Here is a 27,873-nt window from a genome sequence, read left to right as displayed (position 1 = left end):
CTGTGCGGAGCGCAGGGAAGGGGGCCAGGGCTCCATGGAGTAGGGGGAGCACTTTGCGCCCACCGTGCTGAGCCCGCTCTCTTGCAGATGGACCCGATCTACAGGGAGACGGTGCCTGGGTTCCTCAGCATCGAGGTGATCCAGCTGAGGTGAGGTGTGGGGCCCGGGCCCCATGATGGGGGTGGGGGAAAGGGTCGCCAACTTTCTTGTCGCACAAAAGCAAACTCCCCGGGCTGGGGCAGGGAGTTCGTGTGCAGGAGGGGTTCAGGGTGGGGGAGTCCCTGTGGCACTTGCCACTGTTTCCAGGAAGTTGTCACCATGTCCCTGCAGCCCCTAGGCACATGGGCAGCCAGTGAGGCTCCACGTGCAGCCCGAGGCCTGGCTCCGCAGCTCCCATTGGCCGGGAACCTCCACCAATGAGAGCTTTGGGGGTGATGCCTGCAGGCGCGAGGCCAGTGCATGGAGCCTCACTGGCCACCCATGTGCCATGTTGCTGCAGGGACCTGGCGGCAGCTTCTGGGAGCAGTGCGGTGTCCCAGGGCAGGCAGGGACTAGCTTGCCTTACCCGCACTGCACCGCCGGCCGGACGTTTCACCAAGTGGTCGGCAGTGCCAGCCGGAGCTGCCAGGGTCCCCTTTCGACCAGGCCTTCCTCTCGGAACCCGGACGCCTGGCAACCCTGGGGATGGGGTGGTGTCATCCGGTGGCCCCTGACGGCCTTTCTATTCTTCTCCTCCCACAGCAATGGCAGCGTGGTGGTGCATCACCGCGTGGTCCTGGACGTGCCCTACGCCAACTACACCAGTGTGTACACCCAGGCCATGGGCAACGTCAGAGCGCGGCTGAACGCCACCAATTGCACCAGCGCCTCTCCGGGTGTGTACCGCGCGTCGCCTGGCCAGCCGGCCTCCCCTTTGCGGGCCCGGCGCTGGCCATCTGGCTTTCGGGGTCGCTGCGCAGCCTTGCATGCCGTCCCTGCCGTGTTTCCTGCATCTCTCTTGGGCTCCCAGGGGGCGCCAGCCAGACGAGGGGGTCTCCAGAGCCCCCGGGGAGATGAAGGAGACCCCCACCTCGCTCCGCTGCATCTGTCATGCAGACCGGCTAGTTTCTCCCAGGCGTTGGGGTTCCACCGCGCTAGGGCTGTGGGCGCTCAGCATGCTGGACTGTGAACAGCCCCTTCTAACCGCTCGGCCTCCAGCGTGCATCCTGCTCCCCAACATGGCTGGAAACATGCACAAACCTGGAGCCAGATCCCCCCCAAATCGCAGATGCTGCAACTCACATTTGGGTCTCCCTCTCTCTTGTTTTCAGACAAATTGTGCTTTAAACCTGGAGCCACGCAGGTCAACTCGGTAAATCTGAACATAGCAGGTAAGACCCAGAGCCTCTGTCTCTGCCCGTCACCCCCTTCCCTGCTCTCCCAGGATAACGTCAGGGGCCGGTCCTGTAGGTTTGTAAGGTCAGAGACGCAGCTGGAGCGAACTTGCATCACAGCTGAATCTATGCCTGTGGCTTGACAGCGGATTCACCGCAGCTAAGGGTCTGGCCGGCAGATGCAAGGACCCCAGTGATCTCTGCGTCCGGCTGAGCGAGTGCAGAGCGTTTGGAGTCACACAGGCTCCATTTAAATGCTCCAGGAATCCAGCAGCTCCCCGGGGAGGCCGTTCTGGCCGCCATGCCCATGTTCCGTGCAGTCTGAATCGGGCGAGCGCGGCTCCCAGGTGTTAGATGCCTTCTCCCCTGTAGCCCGGGATCCGGTCGCTCTCTGGGACCGGTTCCTGTTTTGGAGGGTCCCTTGGGACGCATCTGGCTGAGCAGTGTCTGAGCATCCAGGAAGGAAGAGGGAGGTGGGTTGGTTTCCTGTGGTATTGACCTGCCTCGGCTTTCGCCCTCCCCCCCAGCGGTCTGCCAGAACAACTCCATCATTCCCGCGGAGTACCAGAAATATTACTTCCCGCTGAACGTGAGCAACGGGCTGATGTGCATCTCCAAGTGCAGCATCCACAGCCCCTACGGCCCCTTCTGCAAAGCAGGGGAGCAGTGCTACCTTGGGGCTCAGGGACCCCAGTGCCGGTGAGTCACACACCTCCCCAAAGGGGGCTGCTTTCTGCTGGAGCTAGAGACATCTTGCCTCCCTGCTGCTGTGTCCCGTGCGCGAATGAGCTCTCCAAAGCCAGGCAGGGCAGGGGATGCTCTCCTCCATGGGTCACTGCCCAACGCCTCAGCATGGTGGTAACTGGGGGTGCTGCGCCACAAGAAGTGGGGAGCCTGAGATGTAGGGAGTGGGGGGCTCAGAGGGTGCGCATTTGCCAGGGGATGCTGTGGGGCAGGGAGCAGGGTGGAGTCTCAGCAGCGGGCGCTCTCCCCCAGCAAGTAGGGCTGGCCCAAGTGGGGCACTAGCGGGCATCGTGGGGCAGGGAGCGGGGCAGGGGCTCAGCAGCGGGTGCTGTCCCCTGCCAGTCAGTGATTTCCACGCTGCCCCAGCACGGTGTCAGGCGGGGTTGCACTGCAGAACGTGGGGTGGGTAACTCAGCAGCGGCCCATGGGAAAGGCATGATCTGTAATTGGTTCCATGAGTGATGAAGCCATGGTAATTTTCCCCACTCAGTCAGCTGACCACGACAGTAGCAGGGACCCAGTCGATGCCAACAACAGCTGAGTTCACAGTACGGAAGACAGCACACAGCACAGCGGTTCGGTCCAGCACAGAGCCACCGAGCTCAGCCACAGCTCCTGTCCCAAAGACGTCTGTAGCCACCACAGAGAGAAGCACACACACGAGTTCCTCAGAGACAGCTACAGGAGAACATCTGACGACTGCTTCCCAGTCTCCTCTGACAGCATCGTCCAGTAAAAGTCCCATAAGGATGACTGTCACACACCCCACGGTGTCTGAATTCACCACCAATGGGACAACCGTGACATTGGTTCCAGCCCATCCAACTGGTACTGAATTCCCAAGGACAGAGACTAGCATGGCAAGCACTCCTTCTCTTCCAATGACAGAGACATCCACACACAATGTGATACCACCTTCTTCAGGGCATACCACAATGGAAACAAGTAACAGTGAGACAACCTCAGCAACATCCTCTCCACCGGCAACGGTGCCCAGCTCTTCCACCCAGAGCACCTTCTTGACTTCTGTCTCTCCCACAACCCTCTCTGAAAGCACAGCCAAGGAAACGACTCTGGCAACAACGGTTTCTGTTCCAGCTTCACCAGAATTGACCAACAGTGAAACGACATTGTCACCAACACCCTCTGCGTCTGCTACATCTGAGATATCCACCAGCGAGACAGCGGCTACAGGAGCTACTTCCTCTGCAGTTGTTTCAACATCTTCCAGGGAGATAACAAGAAGTGTCTCTCTCCCAACACTACCTGAAACTTTCACCAGTGAGACAACCCTAACAACAACAACTCTTCCCCCGACCTTTAGTGAATATACAAACAGTGAGACTCCCATGGCAACCTCTCTTCCGGTCCCGAGAACAGCCGAAATTTCCACAAGGGAGGAAAGTCTGATGACTGCTTCCGAGTCAACTCTGACAGCATCGTCCAGTGAAAGTCCGATAAGGACGACTGTCACACACCCCACGGTGTCTGAATTCACCACCAATGGGACAACCGTGACATTGGTTCCTCCCCATCCAAGTGGCACTGAATTCCCAAGGACAGAGACTGCCATGGCAAGCACTCCTTCTCTTCCAATGACAGAGACATCCACACACAATGTGATACCACCTTCTTCAGGGCATACCACAATGGAAACAAGTAACAGTGAGACAACCTCAGCAACATCCTCTCCACCAGCAACGGTGCCCAGCTCTTCCACTCAGAGCACCTTCTTGACTTCTGTCTCTCACGCAACCCTCTCTGAAAGCACAGCCAAGGAAACGACTCTGGCAACAACGGTTTCTGCTCCAGTTTCAGCAGAATTGACCAACAGTGAAACAACATTGTCAACAACACCCTCTGCGTCTGCTACATCTGAAACATCCACCAGCGAGACAGCGGCGACAACAGCTACTCACACTGCAGTTGTATCAACATCTTCTACTGAGAGTGCCATCACGACAAGCATGTCACACACAACAGTTCCTGAATTCATTACCAGTGCCGCACCCCCAGCGACAACTCCTCCACATCTGACTTTAACAGAATTCACAGGCCGTGAGACTACCATGGCAACTAGGTTTCCTGTAGAAACGGCTTCAAAATCTACCCAGGCTGAGACCACGATATCAACAACTCTCTCTGTACCTGTTACACCTGAAATCTCCACCCTTGAAACGAACTCTACAATGGCCACCTCCCAACCAGCTCTGACCACCCCTTCCTCTCAGAGCCCTTCAGTGACGTTTCCCTCCCACTCAGCTGTGTCTGAGTTCACCAGAAAGGAGACAACTTTGGCAACAAGCCTGGTAAAGACAACTGGGCGCTATTCAACCATGTCTGAAGTCCCCACTAATGAAACCACACTCACAACAAGTCTTTCCAGGACAACGGTTCCTGAAGTCACAAGGTCTTCCACACTCTCTGTGGCAGCTACAGCAGAAAGCTCCACCCGTGAGACAAACTTGACAACAGTCACATCCCAGCCAACTGTCGTGACATCTTCCACGGAGAGTAGGACAATGGCATCTGTGTCCCATACAACCCTACCCGAATTCAGCACCAATGAGAGAACCAAGGCAACTAGTCCTTCCACTCTTATGACTGAATTCTCAAAGAATGAGACCACCGTAACCTCAACTCCCTATGTCCCAGCAACAGGACTCACTCACAACCAAACGACACTGGCAACCACTCTTTCTGTGCCTGCCAGAAGTGAAATCTCCACCAGTGAGACAAGCTTGACAACAGCCACCTCTCAGCCCATTGTGCCAACATCTTCCATCGAGAGTAGCACCATGACATCTGTGTCCCATACAACCGTACCTGAATTCATCAGCAAGAAGACAACCGTGACGTCGGCCCCTCTCCATCCAACTCCGACTGAATTCACAAGTACTGAGAGTAGAGGAGTAACAACTCTTTCTGTCCCTAACACAGAGGAATTCAGCAGCCGACAGACAACTTTGACAACAGTCTCTCCTCAGCCGCCTGTGACCACATCTTCCACTGAGTCTACCGTGAAGACAAAAGAGTCCTATCCAACCATATCTTCATCCACCACCAGCGAGAGCACCCTGGCAACAACACTTTCCTACTCAAGTCCTCCGGCATCCACCCACCATGAGACACTGCCAATGACAACCCGTTCTGTTCCAAGCCCAACCAAATCCACCAGCCACGAGGAAACGTTGGCCACGACTGTTTCTTCGCCTACCGCCACAGGGTCCTCCTCTGGCATCTCTCGCACAGTGATGACGTCCGAGGCAGCAACAAGTCACGTGTCTTCTACAAGGTCCATGGCACCTCCTCTTTCCGTCTCGACAGGTTCTTCGGTTCCCACGAGGAAACCCAGCACCGTGACCAGCCTTGTGACTCAGACGCAGTCTAGCAGCACAAGTACTTCTGTGACTGTGCCAACCAAAATCCCAGGGACCAGCAGCCACCCCACAAACCCCACTGGCACCACAACCACTGCGGGTGAGTTGTGGGTTTCTATGGGGAGCAGGGTTCCGCGAGGAAGGTAGGGGCGGCAGACTGGGAACCGTAGACTCTATTCCTGGCTCAGCCACTGACCAGCACCGTGGGGTCCCTGATTTCAGTCGGGGCAGGTGCAGTGCCCAGCACGATGGGGTCCTCCTTACGGTTTGGGGCATGCAGGGGCTATTGTCACACATAAAAATCACATCATCCACATCAGTGGCTAACTGGGATGTGAAGTTAATTCCTGGCTAGAAACTTGTGGCAAACCATTACCATTTCCCACGCTCACCCCAGAGGTGGCCGCATCTCAGTGCCGGGCGAGGGGTCCCTTTCAGGTGTATGTCCTCATTCAGTCCCATTTCTCTCTTTGCTCCCCTGAAGTTCCCGCCACCACGCTGGAGCCCCTGAGGTGCCAGAATGGAGGGACGCCCCTTGCGAACAAGTGTCTCTGCCTTTCGGGATTTACAGGGGAGCGGTGCGAAACGGTGATGAACAACATCAACATCGGTGAGTGGCTCTGGCCTCCCCCATCGCTCTGAGGGTCCCTGTTGGACTGCCAGTCCCTGAGCCTTTTGGGGACTGTGACAAAGCTCTGTCCTTGCCTCCATGGGTGCTGCATTTCCTGGCGGATTTCGCTAGTCTCAGAGGCTCACTGTGACCCTCCACGTAACCCTTCTTTCTCTCGAGACAAGGGTCACAGTCTACTGAGCCATTTTCATCATAAGCCAGCAAGGAAGGTGAGGAGAAGTTTCCTTCCTTGCACAGTCTCTGTCGTCTCCCAGTCTCAGTGATCAATCAGGTGGCAAAGGTGTGGGGGACAGCCCAGGCCCATCCTCTACTCCGGGCTCCAGCCCAGGGACCCTAATAGTATCAGCTATGGCAGCTGACCTTTTAGAAACATGACATGTAGAATTCCCTGGGCTACTTCCCCCACAGCAGCCCTCACTTCCTCAAGCTCCACTTCACCCTTCCCTCATGGGCTCCTTCCTTGTGCCTGATATGGTGTGTACTACGCAGCCTCTCCAACAGCACGACTTCCTCCCACAGCTCCTGACATGCGCACCCACCTGACTAACTGGGAGGCTTTTAACTAGTTTCAGCCAGCCCCTGATTGGCTTCAGGTGTCCCAATCAACCTAGCCTTCTCCCTGCCTTCTGGAAAGTTCTTAATTGGCCCCAGGTGTCTTAATTGACCTGGAGCAGCTTTACTTTACCAGGCGACCCTGGTGGCTTTACTGGGGTGTTTGTTCCTGCGACCCGTGACTGACACTCGCCTTTTTTGCAAGAGCATCGCACAAGCAAATGTGAGATGGGTACAAAAAAAGGCTAATATTAACCCAGGATGTGTGAATGGGGGAGGGGGTCGTCCTGCTCTGTTGGCGCCGGTAAGCCCCCTGCCATGGGTCTGTGGCGACCTCTGGGCACATTAGGGGAGCTGGGGGCAAACGGGCGAGTGGCCATGCAGAGGACGATCCGAGGGCTAGAAACCCGACCTAGGGGGCAAGGTTGAACCCGGGTGTGGTCAGCGTAGAGGACGGTGGGGACTTGAGCCCGGCCTGCAGGTCGGAGAAGGGCTGGTCTGATGGGACAGGGTCAGTTGTACTCCGGGGCCCCCGAAGGCAGGAGAAGGAGCAAGGGGCTTAATCCGGAGCAAGGCCGAGCTCAGTTGGGTTTTAGGAAACGCTTCCTGGCTCTCAGGGTAGCTCGGCTCCAGAACAGGTGCCACGGGCGGGTCCCATCTCTGGAGGCTTCTCAGAGCAGGTTGGACAAACACCCGTCAGGACTGGGCTGGGGTTACTGGTCCTGGCTCAGCATGAGGATCTGGACTCAGGCTCCCTTCCAGCCCATCCGTTCCTGGATTCTCCAATGATGGAGCAACTTTAGAGGCTTAGAACAGGAGCCAAACTCAGTTGGCTCTTTAATTACCCCCGCCCCGATCTCGTGGTGTTTAAACCCAGCCTGGCGAGCCCCCGCTCGTCCTCCCTGGCTCGTGAGCGCTCGGGGCTGCCAAAGCTGCACTTTGTTTCCCATGTGTAGATGTGGTGAAGGCGGAGATCAATGTCACCGTGGTGGTGACGAACATGAACTTCTCCGAAAGCATGGAGGATCCAAGGTCCACAGCGTTCAAAGAGTTTGTGGAAATCTTCCGTACCCGGGTGAGGGAGACCGGACTCAGGAGGGCTGGGGAGAACGCGCGGAGCTGTGGGTGAACGGGGAACTGCTGTAGTGGGGGCAGAGCTGGGGTCTCGCACGCCGGTGAGGGGTTAGATTGCAGGGTCTGTGGAGGCAGTGCCCCATTGCAGAGAGCCGCGGTGTCTCCTAGGGGCAGGGGTCCTGATGCAATGAATTATGGGAAGTTTGGGGCTTTGGCAGGTGGGGGATGGTCCCTGGGGCTCGGTTGAGCCGTGGAAGGTCCAAGGCAGTCTGGAGGAAGGAGCATCCCACTGGTTTGGGGGAGCAGGGTCTCTGCTGGGTGGGGGACAGCTGCAGCAGCAGCAGGGCAGATCTGTGCGGAGCGCAGGGAAGGGGGCCAGGGCTCCATGGAGTAGGGGGAGCACTTTGCGCCCACCGTGCTGAGCCCGCTCTCTTGCAGATGGACCTGATCTACAGGGAGACGGTGCCTGGGTTCCTCAGCATCGAGGTGATCCAGCTGAGGTGAGGTGTGGGGCCCGGGCCCCATGATGGGGGTGGGGGAAAGGGTTGCCAACTTTCTTGTCGCACAAAAGCAAACTCCCCGGGCTGGGGCAGGGAGTTCGTGTGCAGGAGGGGTTCAGGGTGGGGGAGTCCCTGTGGCACTTGCCACTGTTTCCAGGAAGTTGTCACCATGTCCCTGCAGCCCCTAGGCACATGGGCAGCCAGTGAGGCTCCACGTGCAGCCCGAGGCCTGGCTCCGCAGCTCCCATTGGCCGGGAACCTCCACCAATGAGAGCTTTGGGGGTGATGCCTGCAGGCGCGAGGCCAGTGCATGGAGCCTCACTGGCCACCCATGTGCCATGTTGCTGCAGGGACCTGGCGGCAGCTTCTGGGAGCAGTGCGGTGTCCCAGGGCAGGCAGGGACTAGCTTGCCTTACCCGCACTGCACCGCCGGCCGGACGTTTCACCAAGTGGTCGGCAGTGCCAGCCGGAGCTGCCAGGGTCCCCTTTCGACCAGGCCTTCCTCTCGGAACCCGGACGCCTGGCAACCCTGGGGATGGGGTGGTGTCATCCGGTGGCCCCTGACGGCCTTTCTATTCTTCTCCTCCCACAGCAATGGCAGCGTGGTGGTGCATCACCGCGTGGTCCTGGACGTGCCCTACGCCAACTACACCAGTGTGTACACCCAGGCCATGGGCAACGTCAGAGCGCGGCTGAACGCCACCAATTGCACCAGCGCCTCTCCGGGTGTGTACCGCGCGTCGCCTGGCCAGCCGGCCTCCCCTTTGCGGGCCCGGCGCTGGCCATCTGGCTTTCGGGGTCGCTGCGCAGCCTTGCATGCCGTCCCTGCCGTGTTTCCTGCATCTCTCTTGGGCTCCCAGGGGGCGCCAGCCAGACGAGGGGGTCTCCAGAGCCCCCGGGGAGATGAAGGAGACCCCCATCTCGCTCCGCTGCATCTGTCATGCAGACCGGCTAGTTTCTCCCAGGCGTTGGGGTTCCACCGCGCTAGGGCTGTGGGCGCTCAGCATGCTGGACTGTGAACAGCCCCTTCTAACCGCTCGGCCTCCAGCGTGCATCCTGCTCCCCAACATGGCTGGAAACATGCACAAACCTGGAGCCAGATCCCCCCCAAATCGCAGATGCTGCAACTCACATTTGGGTCTCCCTCTCTCTTGTTTTCAGACAAATTGTGCTTTAAACCTGGAGCCACGCAGGTCAACTCGGTAAATCTGAACATAGCAGGTAAGACCCAGAGCCTCTGTCTCTGCCCGTCACCCCCTTCCCTGCTCTCCCAGGATAACGCCAGGGGCCGGTCCTGTAGGTTTGTAAGGTCAGAGACGCAGCTGGAGCGAACTTGCATCACAGCTGAATCTATGCCTGTGGCTTGACAGCGGATTCACCGCAGCTAAGGGTCTGGCCGGCAGATGCAAGGACCCCAGTGATCTCTGCGTCCGGCTGAGCGAGTGCAGAGCGTTTGGAGTCACACAGGCTCCATTTAAATGCTCCAGGAATCCAGCAGCTCCCCGGGGAGGCCGTTCTGGCCGCCATGCCCATGTTCCGTGCAGTCTGAATCGGGCGAGCGCGGCTCCCAGGTGTTAGATGCCTTCTCCCCTGTAGCCCGGGATCCGGTCGCTCTCTGGGACCGGTTCCTGTTTTGGAGGGTCCCTTGGGACGCATCTGGCTGAGCAGTGTCTGAGCATCCAGGAAGGAAGAGGGAGGTGGGTTGGTTTCCTGTGGTATTGACCTGCCTCGGCTTTCGCCCTCCCCCCCAGCGGTCTGCCAGAACAACTCCATCATTCCCGCGGAGTACCAGAAATATTACTTCCCGCTGAACGTGAGCAACGGGCTGATGTGCATCTCCAACTGCAGCATCCACAGCCCCTACGGCCCCTTCTGCAAAGCAGGGGAGCAGTGCTACCTTGGGGCTCAGGGACCCCAGTGCCGGTGAGTCACACACCTCCCCAAAGGGGGCTGCTTTCTGCTGGAGCTAGAGACATCTTGCCTCCCTGCTGCTGTGTCCCGTGCGCGAATGAGCTCTCCAAAGCCAGGCAGGGCAGGGGATGCTCTCCTCCATGGGTCACTGCCCAACGCCTCAGCATGGTGGTAACTGGGGGTGCTGCGCCACAAGAAGTGGGGAGCCTGAGATGTAGGGAGTGGGGGGCTCAGAGGGTTCGCATTTGCCAGGGGATGCTGTGGGGCAGGGAGCAGGGTGGAGTCTCAGCAGCGGGCGCTCTCCCCCAGCAAGTAGGGCTGGCCCAAGTGGGGCACTAGCGGGCATCGTGGGGCAGGGAGCGGGGCAGGGGCTCAGCAGCGGGTGCTGTCCCCTGCCAGTCAGTGATTTCCACACTGCCCCAGCACGGTGTCAGGCGGGGTTGCACTGCAGAACGTGGGGTGGGTAACTCAGCAGCGGCCCATGGGAAAGGCATGATCTGTAATTGGTTCCATGAGTGATGAAGCCATGGTAATTTTCCCCACTCAGTCAGCTGACCACGACAGTAGCAGGGACCCAGTCGATGCCAACAACAGCTGAGTTCACAGTACGGAAGACAGCACACAGCACAGCGGTTCGGTCCAGCACAGAGCCACCGAGCTCAGCCACAGCTCCTGTCCCAAAGACGTCTGTAGCCACCACAGAGAGAAGCACACACACGAGTTCCTCAGAGACAGCTACAGGAGAACATCTGACGACTGCTTCCCAGTCTCCTCTGACAGCATCGTCCAGTAAAAGTCCCATAAGGATGACTGTCACACACCCCGCGGTGTCTGAATTCACCACCAATGGGACAACCGTGACATTGGTTCCAGCCCATCCAACTGGTACTGAAGTCCCAAGGACAGAGACTAGCATGGCAAGCACTCCTTCTCTTCCAATGACAGAGACATCCACACACAATGTGATACCACCTTCTTCAGGGCATACCACAATGGAAACAAGTAACAGTGAGACAACCTCAGCAACATCCTCTCCACCGGCAACGGTGCCCAGCTCTTCCACCCAGAACACCTTCTTGACTTCTGTCTCTCACGCAACCCTCTCTGAAAGCACAGCCAAGGAAACGACTCTGGCAACAACGGTTTCTGCTCCAGCTTCACCAGAATTGACCCACAGTGAAACAACATTGTCATCAACACCCTCTGCGTCTGCTACATCTGAGATATCCACCAGCGAGACAGCGGCTACAAGAGCTACTAACTCTGCAGTTGTTTCAACATCTTCCAGGGAGATAACAAGAAGTGTCTCTCTCCCAACACTACCTGAAACTTTCACCAGTGAGACAACCCTAACAACAACAACTCTTCCCCCGACCTTTAGTGAATATACAAACAGTGAGACTCCCATGGCAACCTCTCTTCTGGTCCCGAGAACAGCCGAAATTTCCACAAGGGAGGAAGGACTGATGACTGCTTCCGAGTCAACTCTGACAGCATCATCCAGTAAAAGTCCCATAAGGACGACTGTCACACACCCCACGGTGTCTGAATTCACCACCAATGGGACAACCATGACATTGGCTCCACCCCATCCAACTGGTACTGAATTCCCAAGGACAGAGACTACCATGGCAAGCACTCCTTCTCTTCCAATGACAGAGACATCCACACACAATGTGATACCACCTTCTTCAGGGCATACCACAATGGAAACAAGTAACAGTGAGACAACCTCAGCAACATCCTCTCCACCGGCAACGGTGCCCAGCTCTTCCACCCAGACCACCTTCTTGACTTCTGTCTCTCCAACAACCCTCTCTGAAAGCACAGCCAAGGAAACGACTCTGGCAACAACGGTTTCTGCTCCAGCTTCACCAGAATTGACCCACAGTGAAACAACATTGTCATCAACACCCTCTGCGTCTGCTACATCTGAGATATCCACCAGCGAGACAGCGGCTACAAGAGCTACTAACTCTGCAGTTGTTTCAACATCTTCCAGGGAGATAACAAGAAGTGTCTCTCTCCCAACACTACCTGAAACTTTCACCAGTGAGACAACCCTAACAACAACAACTCTTCCCCCGACCTTTAGTGAATATACAAACAGTGAGACTCCCATGGCAACCTCTCTTCCGGTCCCGAGAACAGCCGAAATTTCCACAAGGGAGGAAAGTCTGATGACTGCTTCCGAGTCAACTCTGACAGCATCGTCCAGTGAAAGTCCGATAAGGACGACTGTCACACACCCCACGGTGTCTGAATTCACCACCAATGGGACAACCGTGACATTGGCTCCACCCCATCCAACTGGTACTGAATTTCCAAGGACAGAGACTACCATGGCAAGCACTCCTTCTCTTCCAATGACAGAGACATCCACACACAATGTGATACCACCTTCTTCAGGGCATACCACAATGGAAACAAGTAACAGTGAGACAACCTCAGTAACATCCTCTCCACCGGCAACGGTGCCCAGCTCTTCCACCCAGACCACCTTCTTGACTTCTGTCTCCAACACAACCCTCTCTGAAAGCACAGCCAAGGAAACGACTCTGGCAACAACGGTTTCTGCTCCAGCTTCACCAGAATTGACCAACAGTGAAACAACATTGTCATCAACACCCTCTGCGTCTGCTACATCTGAGATATCCACCAGCGAGACAGCGGCTACAGGAGCTACTTCCTCTGCAGTTGTTTCAACATCTTCCAGGGAGATAACAAGAAGTGTCTCTCTCCCAACACTACCTGAAACTTTCACCAGTGAGACAACCCTAACAACAACAACTCTTCCCCCGACCTTTAGTGAATATACAAACAGTGAGACTCCCATGGCAACCTCTCTTCCGGTCCCGAGAACAGCCGAAATTTCCACAAGGGAGGAAAGTCTGATGACTGCTTCCGAGTCAACTCTGACAGCATCGTCCAGTAAAAGTCCCATTAGGACGACTGTCACACACCCCACGGTGTCTGAATTCACCACCAATGGGACAACCGTGACATTGGCTCCACCCCATCCAACTGGTACTGAATTTCCAAGGACAGAGACTACCATGGCAAGCACTCCTTCTCTTCCAATGACAGAGACATCCACACACAATGTGATACCACCTTCTTCAGGGCATACCACAATGGAAACAAGTAACAGTGAGACAACCTCAGTAACATCCTCTCCACCGGCAACGGTGCCCAGCTCTTCCACCCAGACCACCTTCTTGACTTCTGTCTCCAACACAACCCTCTCTGAAAGCACAGCCAAGGAAACGACTCTGGCAACAACGGTTTCTGCTCCAGCTTCACCAGAATTGACCCACAGTGAAACGACATTGTCATCAACACCCTCTGCGTCTGCTACATCTGAGATATCCACCAGTGAGACAGCGGCTACAAGAGCTACTAACTCTGCAGTTGTTTCAACATCTTCCAGGGAGATAACAAGAAGTGTCTCTCTCCCAACACTACCTGAAACTTTCACCAGTGAGACAACCCTAACAACAACAACTCTTCCCCCGACCTTTAGTGAATATACAAACAGTGAGACTCCCATGGCAACCTCTCTTCCGGTCCCGAGAACAGCCGAAATTTCCACAAGGGAGGAAAGTCTGATGACTGCTTCCAAGTCAACTCTGACAGCATCGTCCAGTGAAAGTCCGATAAGGACGACTGTCACACACCCCACGGTGTCTGAATTCACCACCAATGGGACAACCGTGACATTGGTTCCTCCCCATCCAAGTGGCACTGAATTCACAAGGACAGAGACTGCCATGGCAAGCACTCCTTCTCTTCCAATGACAGAGACATCCACACACAATGTGATACCACCTTCTTCAGGGCATACCACAATGGAAACAAGTAACAGTGAGACAACCTCAGCAACATCCTCTCCACCAGCAACGGTGCCCAGCTCTTCCACTCAGAGCACCTTCTTGACTTCTGTCTCTCACGCAACCCTCTCTGAAAGCACAGCCAAGGAAACGACTCTGGCAACAACGGTTTCTGCTCCAGTTTCAGCAGAATTGACCAACAGTGAAACAACATTGTCAACAACACCCTCTGCGTCTGCTACATCTGAAACATCCACCAGCGAGACAGCGGCGACAACAGCTACTCACACTGCAGTTGTATCAACATCTTCTACTGAGAGTGCCATCACGACAAGCATGTCACACACAACAGTTCCTGAATTCATTACCAGTGCCGCACCCCCAGCGACAACTCCTCCACATCTGACTTTAACAGAATTCACAGGCCGTGAGACTACCATGGCAACTAGGTTTCCTGTAGAAACGGCTTCAAAATCTACCCAGGCTGAGACCACGATATCAACAACTCTCTCTGTACCTGTTACACCTGAAATCTCCACCCTTGAAACGAACTCTACAATGGCCACCTCCCAACCAGCTCTGACCACCCCTTCCTCTCAGAGCCCTTCAGTGACGTTTCCCTCCCACTCAGCTGTGTCTGAGTTCACCAGAAAGGAGACAACTTTGGCAACAAGCCTGGTAAAGACAACTGGGCGCTATTCAACCATGTCTGAAGTCCCCACTAATGAAACCACACTCACAACAAGTCTTTCCAGGACAACGGTTCCTGAAGTCACAAGGTCTTCCACACTCTCTGTGGCAGCTACAGCAGAAAGCTCCACCCGTGAGACAAACTTGACAACAGTCACATCCCAGCCAACTGTCGTGACATCTTCCACGGAGAGTAGGACAATGGCATCTGTGTCCCATACAACCCTACCCGAATTCAGCACCAATGAGAGAACCAAGGCAACTAGTCCTTCCACTCTTATGACTGAATTCTCAAAGAATGAGACCACCGTAACCTCAACTCCCTATGTCCCAGCAACAGGACTCACTCACAACCAAACGACACTGGCAACCACTCTTTCTGTGCCTGCCAGAAGTGAAATCTCCACCAGTGAGACAAGCTTGACAACAGCCACCTCTCAGCCCATTGTGCCAACATCTTCCATCGAGAGTAGCACCATGACATCTGTGTCCCATACAACCGTACCTGAATTCATCAGCAAGAAGACAACCGTGACGTCGGCCCCTCTCCATCCAACTCCGACTGAATTCACAAGTACTGAGAGTAGAGGAGTAACAACTCTTTCTGTCCCTAACACAGAGGAATTCAGCAGCCGACAGACAACTTTGACAACAGTCTCTCCTCAGCCGCCTGTGACCACATCTTCCACTGAGTCTACCGTGAAGACAAAAGAGTCCTATCCAACCATATCTTCATCCACCACCAGCGAGAGCACCCTGGCAACAACACTTTCCTACTCAAGTCCTCCGGCATCCACCCACCATGAGACACTGCCAATGACAACCTGTTCTGTTCCAAGCCCAACCAAATCCACCAGCCACGAGGAAACGTTGGCCACGACTGTTTCTTCGCCTACCGCCACAGGGTCCTCCTCTGGCATCTCTCGCACAGTGATGACGTCCGAGGCAGCAACAAGTCACGTGTCTTCTACAAGGTCCATGGCACCTCCTCTTTCCGTCTCGACAGGTTCTTCGGTTCCCACGAGGAAACCCAGCACCGTGACCAGCCTTGTGACTCAGACGCAGTCTAGCAGCACAAGTACTTCTGTGACTGTGCCAACCAAAATCCCAGGGACCAGCAGCCACCCCACAAACCCCACTGGCACCACAACCACTGCGGGTGAGTTGTGGGTTTCTATGGGGAGCAGGGTTCCGCGAGGAAGGTAGGGGCGGCAGACTGGGAACCGTAGACTCTATTCCTGGCTCAGCCACTGACCAGCACCGTGGGGTCCCTGATTTCAGTCGGGGCAGGTGCAGTGCCCAGCACGATGGGGTCCTCCTTACGGTTTGGGGCATGCAGGGGCTATTGTCACACATAAAAATCACATCATCCACATCAGTGGCTAACTGGGATGTGAAGTTAATTCCTGGCTAGAAACTTGTGGCAAACCATTACCATTTCCCACGCTCACCCCAGAGGTGGCCGCATCTCAGTGCCGGGCGAGGGGTCCCTTTCAGGTGTATGTCCTCATTCAGTCCCATTTCTCTCTTTGCTCCCCTGAAGTTCCCGCCACCACGCTGGAGCCCCTGAGGTGCCAGAATGGAGGGACGCCCCTTGCGAACAAGTGTCTCTGCCTTTCGGGATTTACAGGGGAGCGGTGCGAAACGGTGATGAACAACATCAACATCGGTGAGTGGCTCTGGCCTCCCCCATCGCTCTGAGGGTCCCTGTTGGACTGCCAGTCCCTGAGCCTTTTGGGGACTGTGACAAAGCTCTGTCCTTGCCTCCATGGGTGCTGCATTTCCTGGCGGATTTCGCTAGTCTCAGAGGCTCACTGTGACCCTCCACGTAACCCTTCTTTCTCTCGAGACAAGGGTCACAGTCTACTGAGCCATTTTCATCATAAGCCAGCAAGGAAGGTGAGGAGAAGTTTCCTTCCTTGCACAGTCTCTGTCGTCTCCCAGTCTCAGTGATCAATCAGGTGGCAAAGGTGTGGGGGACAGCCCAGGCCCATCCTCTACTCCGGGCTCCAGCCCAGGGACCCTAATAGTATCAGCTATGGCAGCTGACCTTTTAGAAACATGACATGTAGAATTCCCTGGGCTACTTCCCCCACAGCAGCCCTCACTTCCTCAAGCTCCACTTCACCCTTCCCTCATGGGCTCCTTCCTTGTGCCTGATATGGTGTGTACTACGCAGCCTCTCCAACAGCACGACTTCCTCCCACAGCTCCTGACATGCGCACCCACCTGACTAACTGGGAGGCTTTTAACTAGTTTCAGCCAGCCCCTGATTGGCTTCAGGTGTCCCAATCAACCTAGCCTTCTCCCTGCCTTCTGGAAAGTTCTTAATTGGCCCCAGGTGTCTTAATTGACCTGGAGCAGCTTTACTTTACCAGGCGACCCTGGTGGCTTTACTGGGGTGTTTGTTCCTGCGACCCGTGACTGACACTCGCCTTTTTTGCAAGAGCATCGCACAAGCAAATGTGAGATGGGTACAAAAAAAGGCTAATATTAACCCAGGATGTGTGAATGGGGGAGGGGGTCGTCCTGCTCTGTTGGCGCCGGTAAGCCCCCTGCCATGGGTCTGTGGCGACCTCTGGGCACATTAGGGGAGCTGGGGGCAAACGGGCGAGTGGCCATGCAGAGGACGATCCGAGGGCTAGAAACCCGACCTAGGGGGCAAGGTTGAACCCGGGTGTGGTCAGCGTAGAGGACGGTGGGGACTTGAGCCCGGCCTGCAGGTCGGAGAAGGGCTGGTCTGATGGGACAGGGTCAGTTGTACTCCGGGGCCCCCGAAGGCAGGAGAAGGAGCAAGGGGCTTAATCCGGAGCAAGGCCGAGCTCAGTTGGGTTTTAGGAAACGCTTCCTGGCTCTCAGGGTAGCTCGGCTCCAGAACAGGTGCCACGGGCGGGTCCCATCTCTGGAGGCTTCTCAGAGCAGGTTGGACAAACACCCGTCAGGACTGGGCTGGGGTTACTGGTCCTGGCTCAGCATGAGGATCTGGACTCAGGCTCCCTTCCAGCCCATCCGTTCCTGGATTCTCCAATGATGGAGCAACTTTAGAGGCTTAGAACAGGAGCCAAACTCAGTTGGCTCTTTAATTACCCCCGCCCCGATCTCGTGGTGTTTAAACCCAGCCTGGCGAGCCCCCGCTCGTCCTCCCTGGCTCGTGAGCGCTCGGGGCTGCCAAAGCTGCACTTTGTTTCCCATGTGTAGATGTGGTGAAGGCGGAGATCAATGTCACCGTGGTGGTGACGAACATGAACTTCTCCGAAAGCATGGAGGATCCAAGGTCCACAGCGTTCAAAGAGTTTGTGGAAATCTTCCGTACCCGGGTGAGGGAGACCGGACTCAGGAGGGCTGGGGAGAACGCGCGGAGCTGTGGGTGAACGGGGAACTGCTGTAGTGGGGGCAGAGCTGGGGTCTCGCACGCCGGTGAGGGGTTAGATTGCAGGGTCTGTGGAGGCAGTGCCCCATTGCAGAGAGCCGCGGTGTCTCCTAGGGGCAGGGGTCCTGATGCAATGAATTATGGGAAGTTTGGGGCTTTGGCAGGTGGGGGATGGTCCCTGGGGCTCGGTTGAGCCGTGGAAGGTCCAAGGCAGTCTGGAGGAAGGAGCATCCCACTGGTTTGGGGGAGCAGGGTCTCTGCTGGGTGGGGGACAGCTGCAGCAGCAGCAGGGCAGATCTGTGCGGAGCGCAGGGAAGGGGGCCAGGGCTCCATGGAGTAGGGGGAGCACTTTGCGCCCACCGTGCTGAGCCCGCTCTCTTGCAGATGGACCTGATCTACAGGGAGACGGTGCCTGGGTTCCTCAGCATCGAGGTGATCCAGCTGAGGTGAGGTGTGGGGCCCGGGCCCCATGATGGGGGTGGGGGAAAGGGTTGCCAACTTTCTTGTCGCACAAAAGCAAACTCCCCGGGCTGGGGCAGGGAGTTCGTGTGCAGGAGGGGTTCAGGGTGGGGGAGTCCCTGTGGCACTTGCCACTGTTTCCAGGAAGTTGTCACCATGTCCCTGCAGCCCCTAGGCACATGGGCAGCCAGTGAGGCTCCACGTGCAGCCCGAGGCCTGGCTCCGCAGCTCCCATTGGCCGGGAACCTCCACCAATGAGAGCTTTGGGGGTGATGCCTGCAGGCGCGAGGCCAGTGCATGGAGCCTCACTGGCCACCCATGTGCCATGTTGCTGCAGGGACCTGGCGGCAGCTTCTGGGAGCAGTGCGGTGTCCCAGGGCAGGCAGGGACTAGCTTGCCTTACCCGCACTGCACCGCCGGCCGGACGTTTCACCAAGTGGTCGGCAGTGCCAGCCGGAGCTGCCAGGGTCCCCTTTCGACCAGGCCTTCCTCTCGGAACCCGGACGCCTGGCAACCCTGGGGATGGGGTGGTGTCATCCGGTGGCCCCTGACGGCCTTTCTATTCTTCTCCTCCCACAGCAATGGCAGCGTGGTGGTGCATCACCGCGTGGTCCTGGACGTGCCCTACGCCAACTACACCAGTGTGTACACCCAGGCCATGGGCAACGTCAGAGCGCGGCTGAACGCCACCAATTGCACCAGCGCCTCTCCGGGTGTGTACCGCGCGTCGCCTGGCCAGCCGGCCTCCCCTTTGCGGGCCCGGCGCTGGCCATCTGGCTTTCGGGGTCGCTGCGCAGCCTTGCATGCCGTCCCTGCCGTGTTTCCTGCATCTCTCTTGGGCTCCCAGGGGGCGCCAGCCAGACGAGGGGGTCTCCAGAGCCCCCGGGGAGATGAAGGAGACCCCCACCTCGCTCCGCTGCATCTGTCATGCAGACCGGCTAGTTTCTCCCAGGCGTTGGGGTTCCACCGCGCTAGGGCTGTGGGCGCTCAGCATGCTGGACTGTGAACAGCCCCTTCTAACCGCTCGGCCTCCAGCGTGCATCCTGCTCCCCAACATGGCTGGAAACATGCACAAACCTGGAGCCAGATCCCCCCCAAATCGCAGATGCTGCAACTCACATTTGGGTCTCCCTCTCTCTTGTTTTCAGACAAATTGTGCTTTAAACCTGGAGCCACGCAGGTCAACTCGGTAAATCTGAACATAGCAGGTAAGACCCAGAGCCTCTGTCTCTGCCCGTCACCCCCTTCCCTGCTCTCCCAGGATAACGTCAGGGGCCGGTCCTGTAGGTTTGTAAGGTCAGAGACGCAGCTGGAGCGAACTTGCATCACAGCTGAATCTATGCCTGTGGCTTGACAGCGGATTCACCGCAGCTAAGGGTCTGGCCGGCAGATGCAAGGACCCCAGTGATCTCTGCGTCCGGCTGAGCGAGTGCAGAGCGTTTGGAGTCACACAGGCTCCATTTAAATGCTCCAGGAATCCAGCAGCTCCCCGGGGAGGCCGTTCTGGCCGCCATGCCCATGTTCCGTGCAGTCTGAATCGGGCGAGCGCGGCTCCCAGGTGTTAGATGCCTTCTCCCCTGTAGCCCGGGATCCGGTCGCTCTCTGGGACCGGTTCCTGTTTTGGAGGGTCCCTTGGGACGCATCTGGCTGAGCAGTGTCTGAGCATCCAGGAAGGAAGAGGGAGGTGGGTTGGTTTCCTGTGGTATTGACCTGCCTCGGCTTTCGCCCTCCCCCCCAGCGGTCTGCCAGAACAACTCCATCATTCCCGCGGAGTACCAGAAATATTACTTCCCGCTGAACGTGAGCAACGGGCTGATGTGCATCTCCAACTGCAGCATCCACAGCCCCTACGGCCCCTTCTGCAAAGCAGGGGAGCAGTGCTACCTTGGGGCTCAGGGACCCCAGTGCCGGTGAGTCACACACCTCCCCAAAGGGGGCTGCTTTCTGCTGGAGCTAGAGACATCTTGCCTCCCTGCTGCTGTGTCCCGTGCGCGAATGAGCTCTCCAAAGCCAGGCAGGGCAGGGGATGCTCTCCTCCATGGGTCACTGCCCAACGCCTCAGCATGGTGGTAACTGGGGGTGCTGCGCCACAAGAAGTGGGGAGCCTGAGATGTAGGGAGTGGGGGGCTCAGAGGGTTCGCATTTGCCAGGGGATGCTGTGGGGCAGGGAGCAGGGTGGAGTCTCAGCAGCGGGCGCTCTCCCCCAGCAAGTAGGGCTGGCCCAAGTGGGGCACTAGCGGGCATCGTGGGGCAGGGAGCGGGGCAGGGGCTCAGCAGCGGGTGCTGTCCCCTGCCAGTCAGTGATTTCCACACTGCCCCAGCACGGTGTCAGGCGGGGTTGCACTGCAGAACGTGGGGTGGGTAACTCAGCAGCGGCCCATGGGAAAGGCATGATCTGTAATTGGTTCCATGAGTGATGAAGCCATGGTAATTTTCCCCACTCAGTCAGCTGACCACGACAGTAGCAGGGACCCAGTCGATGCCAACAACAGCTGAGTTCACAGTACGGAAGACAGCACACAGCACAGCGGTTCGGTCCAGCACAGAGCCACCGAGCTCAGCCACAGCTCCTGTCCCAAAGACGTCTGTAGCCACCACAGAGAGAAGCACACACACGAGTTCCTCAGAGACAGCTACAGGAGAACATCTGACGACTGCTTCCCAGTCTCCTCTGACAGCATCGTCCAGTAAAAGTCCCATAAGGATGACTGTCACACACCCCGCGGTGTCTGAATTCACCACCAATGGGACAACCGTGACATTGGTTCCAGCCCATCCAACTGGTACTGAAGTCCCAAGGACAGAGACTAGCATGGCAAGCACTCCTTCTCTTCCAATGACAGAGACATCCACACACAATGTGATACCACCTTCTTCAGGGCATACCACAATGGAAACAAGTAACAGTGAGACAACCTCAGCAACATCCTCTCCACCGGCAACGGTGCCCAGCTCTTCCACCCAGAACACCTTCTTGACTTCTGTCTCTCACGCAACCCTCTCTGAAAGCACAGCCAAGGAAACGACTCTGGCAACAACGGTTTCTGCTCCAGCTTCACCAGAATTGACCCACAGTGAAACAACATTGTCATCAACACCCTCTGCGTCTGCTACATCTGAGATATCCACCAGCGAGACAGCGGCTACAAGAGCTACTAACTCTGCAGTTGTTTCAACATCTTCCAGGGAGATAACAAGAAGTGTCTCTCTCCCAACACTACCTGAAACTTTCACCAGTGAGACAACCCTAACAACAACAACTCTTCCCCCGACCTTTAGTGAATATACAAACAGTGAGACTCCCATGGCAACCTCTCTTCTGGTCCCGAGAACAGCCGAAATTTCCACAAGGGAGGAAGGACTGATGACTGCTTCCGAGTCAACTCTGACAGCATCATCCAGTAAAAGTCCCATAAGGACGACTGTCACACACCCCACGGTGTCTGAATTCACCACCAATGGGACAACCATGACATTGGCTCCACCCCATCCAACTGGTACTGAATTCCCAAGGACAGAGACTACCATGGCAAGCACTCCTTCTCTTCCAATGACAGAGACATCCACACACAATGTGATACCACCTTCTTCAGGGCATACCACAATGGAAACAAGTAACAGTGAGACAACCTCAGCAACATCCTCTCCACCGGCAACGGTGCCCAGCTCTTCCACCCAGACCACCTTCTTGACTTCTGTCTCTCCAACAACCCTCTCTGAAAGCACAGCCAAGGAAACGACTCTGGCAACAACGGTTTCTGCTCCAGCTTCACCAGAATTGACCCACAGTGAAACAACATTGTCATCAACACCCTCTGCGTCTGCTACATCTGAGATATCCACCAGCGAGACAGCGGCTACAAGAGCTACTAACTCTGCAGTTGTTTCAACATCTTCCAGGGAGATAACAAGAAGTGTCTCTCTCCCAACACTACCTGAAACTTTCACCAGTGAGACAACCCTAACAACAACAACTCTTCCCCCGACCTTTAGTGAATATACAAACAGTGAGACTCCCATGGCAACCTCTCTTCCGGTCCCGAGAACAGCCGAAATTTCCACAAGGGAGGAAAGTCTGATGACTGCTTCCGAGTCAACTCTGACAGCATCGTCCAGTGAAAGTCCGATAAGGACGACTGTCACACACCCCACGGTGTCTGAATTCACCACCAATGGGACAACCGTGACATTGGCTCCACCCCATCCAACTGGTACTGAATTTCCAAGGACAGAGACTACCATGGCAAGCACTCCTTCTCTTCCAATGACAGAGACATCCACACACAATGTGATACCACCTTCTTCAGGGCATACCACAATGGAAACAAGTAACAGTGAGACAACCTCAGTAACATCCTCTCCACCGGCAACGGTGCCCAGCTCTTCCACCCAGACCACCTTCTTGACTTCTGTCTCCAACACAACCCTCTCTGAAAGCACAGCCAAGGAAACGACTCTGGCAACAACGGTTTCTGCTCCAGCTTCACCAGAATTGACCAACAGTGAAACAACATTGTCACCAACACCCTCTGCGTCTGCTACATCTGAGATATCCACCAGCGAGACAGCGGCTACAGGAGCTACTTCCTCTGCAGTTGTTTCAACATCTTCCAGGGAGATAACAAGAAGTGTCTCTCTCCCAACACTACCTGAAACTTTCACCAGTGAGACAACCCTAACAACAACAACTCTTCCCCCGACCTTTAGTGAATATACAAACAGTGAGACTCCCATGGCAACCTCTCTTCCGGTCCCGAGAACAGCCGAAATTTCCACAAGGGAGGAAAGTCTGATGACTGCTTCCGAGTCAACTCTGACAGCATCGTCCAGTAAAAGTCCCATTAGGACGACTGTCACACACCCCACGGTGTCTGAATTCACCACCAATGGGACAACCGTGACATTGGCTCCACCCCATCCAACTGGTACTGAATTTCCAAGGACAGAGACTACCATGGCAAGCACTCCTTCTCTTCCAATGACAGAGACATCCACACACAATGTGATACCACCTTCTTCAGGGCATACCACAATGGAAACAAGTAACAGTGAGACAACCTCAGTAACATCCTCTCCACCGGCAACGGTGCCCAGCTCTTCCACCCAGACCACCTTCTTGACTTCTGTCTCCAACACAACCCTCTCTGAAAGCACAGCCAAGGAAACGACTCTGGCAACAACGGTTTCTGCTCCAGCTTCACCAGAATTGACCCACAGTGAAACGACATTGTCATCAACACCCTCTGCGTCTGCTACATCTGAGATATCCACCAGTGAGACAGCGGCTACAAGAGCTACTAACTCTGCAGTTGTTTCAACATCTTCCAGGGAGATAACAAGAAGTGTCTCTCTCCCAACACTACCTGAAACTTTCACCAGTGAGACAACCCTAACAACAACAACTCTTCCCCCGACCTTTAGTGAATATACAAACAGTGAGACTCCCATGGCAACCTCTCTTCCGGTCCCGAGAACAGCCGAAATTTCCACAAGGGAGGAAAGTCTGATGACTGCTTCCGAGTCAACTCTGACAGCATCGTCCAGTGAAAGTCCGATAAGGACGACTGTCACACACCCCACGGTGTCTGAATTCACCACCAATGGGACAACCGTGACATTGGCTCCACCCCATCCAACTGGTACTGAATTTCCAAGGACAGAGACTACCATGGCAAGCACTCCTTCTCTTCCAATGACAGAGACATCCACACACAATGTGATACCACCTTCTTCAGGGCATACCACAATGGAAACAAGTAACAGTGAGACAACCTCAGTAACATCCTCTCCACCGGCAACGGTGCCCAGCTCTTCCACCCAGACCACCTTCTTGACTTCTGTCTCCAACACAACCCTCTCTGAAAGCACAGCCAAGGAAACGACTCTGGCAACAACGGTTTCTGCTCCAGCTTCACCAGAATTGACCCACAGTGAAACGACATTGTCATCAACACCCTCTGCGTCTGCTACATCTGAGATATCCACCAGTGAGACAGCGGCTACAAGAGCTACTAACTCTGCAGTTGTTTCAACATCTTCCAGGGAGATAACAAGAAGTGTCTCTCTCCCAACACTACCTGAAACTTTCACCAGTGAGACAACCCTAACAACAACAACTCTTCCCCCGACCTTTAGTGAATATACAAACAGTGAGACTCCCATGGCAACCTCTCTTCCGGTCCCGAGAACAGCCGAAATTTCCACAAGGGAGGAAAGTCTGATGACTGCTTCCAAGTCAACTCTGACAGCATCGTCCAGTGAAAGTCCGATAAGGACGACTGTCACACACCCCACGGTGTCTGAATTCACCACCAATGGGACAACCGTGACATTGGTTCCTCCCCATCCAAGTGGCACTGAATTCACAAGGACAGAGACTGCCATGGCAAGCACTCCTTCTCTTCCAATGACAGAGACATCCACACACAATGTGATACCACCTTCTTCAGGGCATACCACAATGGAAACAAGTAACAGTGAGACAACCTCAGCAACATCCTCTCCACCAGCAACGGTGCCCAGCTCTTCCACTCAGAGCACCTTCTTGACTTCTGTCTCTCACGCAACCCTCTCTGAAAGCACAGCCAAGGAAACGACTCTGGCAACAACGGTTTCTGCTCCAGTTTCAGCAGAATTGACCAACAGTGAAACAACATTGTCAACAACACCCTCTGCGTCTGCTACATCTGAAACATCCACCAGCGAGACAGCGGCGACAACAGCTACTCACACTGCAGTTGTATCAACATCTTCTACTGAGAGTGCCATCACGACAAGCATGTCACACACAACAGTTCCTGAATTCATTACCAGTGCCGCACCCCCAGCGACAACTCCTCCTCATCTGACTTTAACAGAATTCACAGGCCGTGAGACTACCATGGCAACTAGGTTTCCTGTAGAAACGGCTTCAAAATCTACCCTGGCTGAGACCAGGATATCAACAACTCTCTCTGTACCTGTTACACCTGAAATCTCCACCCTTGAAACGAACTCTACAATGGCCACCTCCCAACCAGCTCTGACCACCCCTTCCTCTCAGAGCCCTTCAGTGACGTTTCCCTCCCACTCAGCTGTGTCTGAGTTCACCAGAAAGGAGACAACTTTGGCAACAAGCCTGGTAAAGACAACTGGGCGCTATTCAACCATGTCTGAAGTCCCCACTAATGAAACCACACTCACAACAAGTCTTTCCGGGACAACGGTTCCTGAAGTCACAAGGTCTTCCACACTCTCTGTGGCAGCTACAGCAGAAAGTTCCACCCGTGAGACAAACTTGACAACAGTCACATCCCAGCCAACTGTCGTGACATCTTCCACGGAGAGTAGGACAATGGCATCTGTGTCCCATACAACCCTACCCGAATTCAGCACCAATGAGAGAACCAAGGCAACTAGTCCTTCCACTCTTATGACTGAATTCCCAAAGAATGAGACCACCGTAACCTCAACTCCCTATGTCCCAGCAACAGGACTCACTCACAACCAAACGACACTGGCAACCACTCTTTCTGCGCCTGCCAGAAGTGAAATCTCCACCAGTGAGACAAGCTTGACAACAGCCACCTCTCAGCCCATTGTGCCAACATCTTCCATCGAGAGTAGCACCATGACATCTGTGTCCCATACAACCGTACCTGAATTCATCAGCAAGAAGACAACCGTGACGTCGGCCCCTCTCCATCCAACTCCGACTGAATTCACAAGTACTGAGAGTAGAGGAGTAACAACTCTTTCTGTCCCTAACACAGAGGAATTCAGCAGCCGACAGACAACTTTGACGACAGTCTCTCCTCAGCCGCCTGTGACCACATCTTCCACTGAGTCTACCGTAAAGACAAAAGAGTCCTATCCAACCATATCTTCATCCACCACCAGCGAGAGCACCCTGGCAACAACACTTTCCTACTCAAGTCCTCCGGCATCCACCCACCATGAGACACTGCCAACGACAACCCGTTTTGTTCCAAGCCCAACCAAATCCACCAGCCACGAGGAAACGTTGGCCACGACTGTTTCTTCGCCTACCGCCACAGGGTCCTCCTCTGGCATCTCTCGCACAGTGATGACGTCCGAGGCAGCAACAAGTCACGTGTCTTCTACAAGGTCCATGGCACCTCCTCTTTCCGTCTCGACAGGTTCTTCGGTTCCCACGAGGAAACCCAGCACCGTGACCAGCCTTGTGACTCAGACGCAGTCTAGCAGCACAAGTACTTCTGTGACTGTGCCAACCAAAATCCCAGGGACCAGCAGCCACCCCACAAACCCCACTGGCACCACAACCACTGCGGGTGAGTTGTGGGTTTCTATGGGGAGCAGGGTTCCGCGAGGAAGGTAGGGGCGGCAGACTGGGAACCGTAGACTCTATTCCTGGCTCAGCCACTGACCAGCACCGTGGGGTCTCTGATCTCAGTCGGGGCAGGTGCAGTGCCCAGCACGATGGGGTCCTCCTTACGGTTTGGGGCATGCAGGGGTTACTGTCACACACAAAAATCACATCATCCACATCAGTGGCTAACTGGGATGTGAAGTTAATTCCTGGCTAGAAACTTGTGGCAAACCATTACCATTTCCCATGCTCACCCCAGAGGTGGCCGCATCTCAGTGCCGGGCGAGGGGTCCCTTTCAGGTGTATGTCCTCATTCAGTCCCATTTCTCTCTTTGCTCCCCTGAAGCTCCCGCCACCACGCTGGAGCCCCTGAGGTGCCAGAATGGAGGGACCCCCATTGCGAACAAGTGTCTCTGCCTTTCGGGATTTACAGGGGAGCGGTGCGAAACGGTGATGAAAAACATCAACATCGGTGAGTGGCTCTGGCCTCCCCCATCGCTCTGAGGGTCCCTGTTGGACTGCCAGTCCCTGAGCTTTTTGGGGACTGTGACAAAGCTCTGTCCTTGCCTCCATGGGTCCTGCATTTCCTGGCGGATTTCGCTAGTCTCAGAGGCTCACTGTGACCCTCCACGTAACCCTTCTTTCTCTCGAGACAAGGGTCACAGTCTACTGAACCATTTTCATCATAAGCCAGCAAGGAAGGTGAGGAGAAGTTTCCTTCCTTGCACAGTCTCTGTCGTCTCCCAGTCTCAGTGATTAATCAGGTGGCAAAGGTGTGGGGGAGAGCCCAGGCCCATCCTCTACTCCGGGCTCCAGCCCAGGGACCCTAATAGTATCAGCTATGGTAGCTGACCTTTTAGAAACATGACATGTAGAATTCCCTGGGCTACTTCCCCCACAGCAGCCCTCACTTCCTCAAGCTCCACTTCACCCTTCCCTCATGGGCTCCTTCCTTGTGCCTGATATGGTGTGTACTACGCAGCCTCTCCAACAGCACGACTTCCTCCCACAGCTCCTGACATGCGCACCC

The 27,873-nt window shown here is 55.6% G+C and overlaps 1 protein-coding gene across 1 annotated transcript in view; it reads left to right on the top strand.

Annotated features, from left to right (window-relative positions):
* The window catches only part of LOC144929923 (uncharacterized), a 36,552-nt gene extending 9,205 nt beyond the window's left edge, over positions 1 to 27,347 (top strand). Inside the window, exons 4-23 of the mRNA XM_078850797.1 lie at positions 88 to 149; positions 742 to 875; positions 1,311 to 1,370; positions 1,901 to 2,072; positions 2,608 to 5,597; positions 5,982 to 6,107; positions 7,637 to 7,755; positions 8,193 to 8,254; positions 8,847 to 8,980; positions 9,416 to 9,475; positions 10,006 to 10,177; positions 10,713 to 15,844; positions 16,229 to 16,354; positions 17,884 to 18,002; positions 18,440 to 18,501; positions 19,094 to 19,227; positions 19,663 to 19,722; positions 20,253 to 20,424; positions 20,960 to 26,805; positions 27,190 to 27,347. Coding sequence (XP_078706923.1) covers positions 88 to 149; positions 742 to 875; positions 1,311 to 1,370; positions 1,901 to 2,072; positions 2,608 to 5,597; positions 5,982 to 6,107; positions 7,637 to 7,755; positions 8,193 to 8,254; positions 8,847 to 8,980; positions 9,416 to 9,475; positions 10,006 to 10,177; positions 10,713 to 15,844; positions 16,229 to 16,354; positions 17,884 to 18,002; positions 18,440 to 18,501; positions 19,094 to 19,227; positions 19,663 to 19,722; positions 20,253 to 20,424; positions 20,960 to 26,805; positions 27,190 to 27,347 — 15,900 coding nt within the window. The remainder of the gene's footprint in view (positions 1 to 87; positions 150 to 741; positions 876 to 1,310; positions 1,371 to 1,900; positions 2,073 to 2,607; positions 5,598 to 5,981; positions 6,108 to 7,636; positions 7,756 to 8,192; positions 8,255 to 8,846; positions 8,981 to 9,415; positions 9,476 to 10,005; positions 10,178 to 10,712; positions 15,845 to 16,228; positions 16,355 to 17,883; positions 18,003 to 18,439; positions 18,502 to 19,093; positions 19,228 to 19,662; positions 19,723 to 20,252; positions 20,425 to 20,959; positions 26,806 to 27,189) is intronic.
* Positions 27,348 to 27,873: the final 526 nt, after the last annotated feature.

The sequence above is a fragment of the Lepidochelys kempii genome, chromosome 28 (genome assembly GCF_965140285.1).
Source record: "Lepidochelys kempii isolate rLepKem1 chromosome 28, rLepKem1.hap1, whole genome shotgun sequence".
NCBI classification, from domain to species: domain Eukaryota; kingdom Metazoa; phylum Chordata; order Testudines; family Cheloniidae; genus Lepidochelys; species Lepidochelys kempii.
The sequence above is the reverse complement of the archived record's forward strand: the minus strand, read 5'-3'. Positions and strand labels throughout refer to the sequence as shown.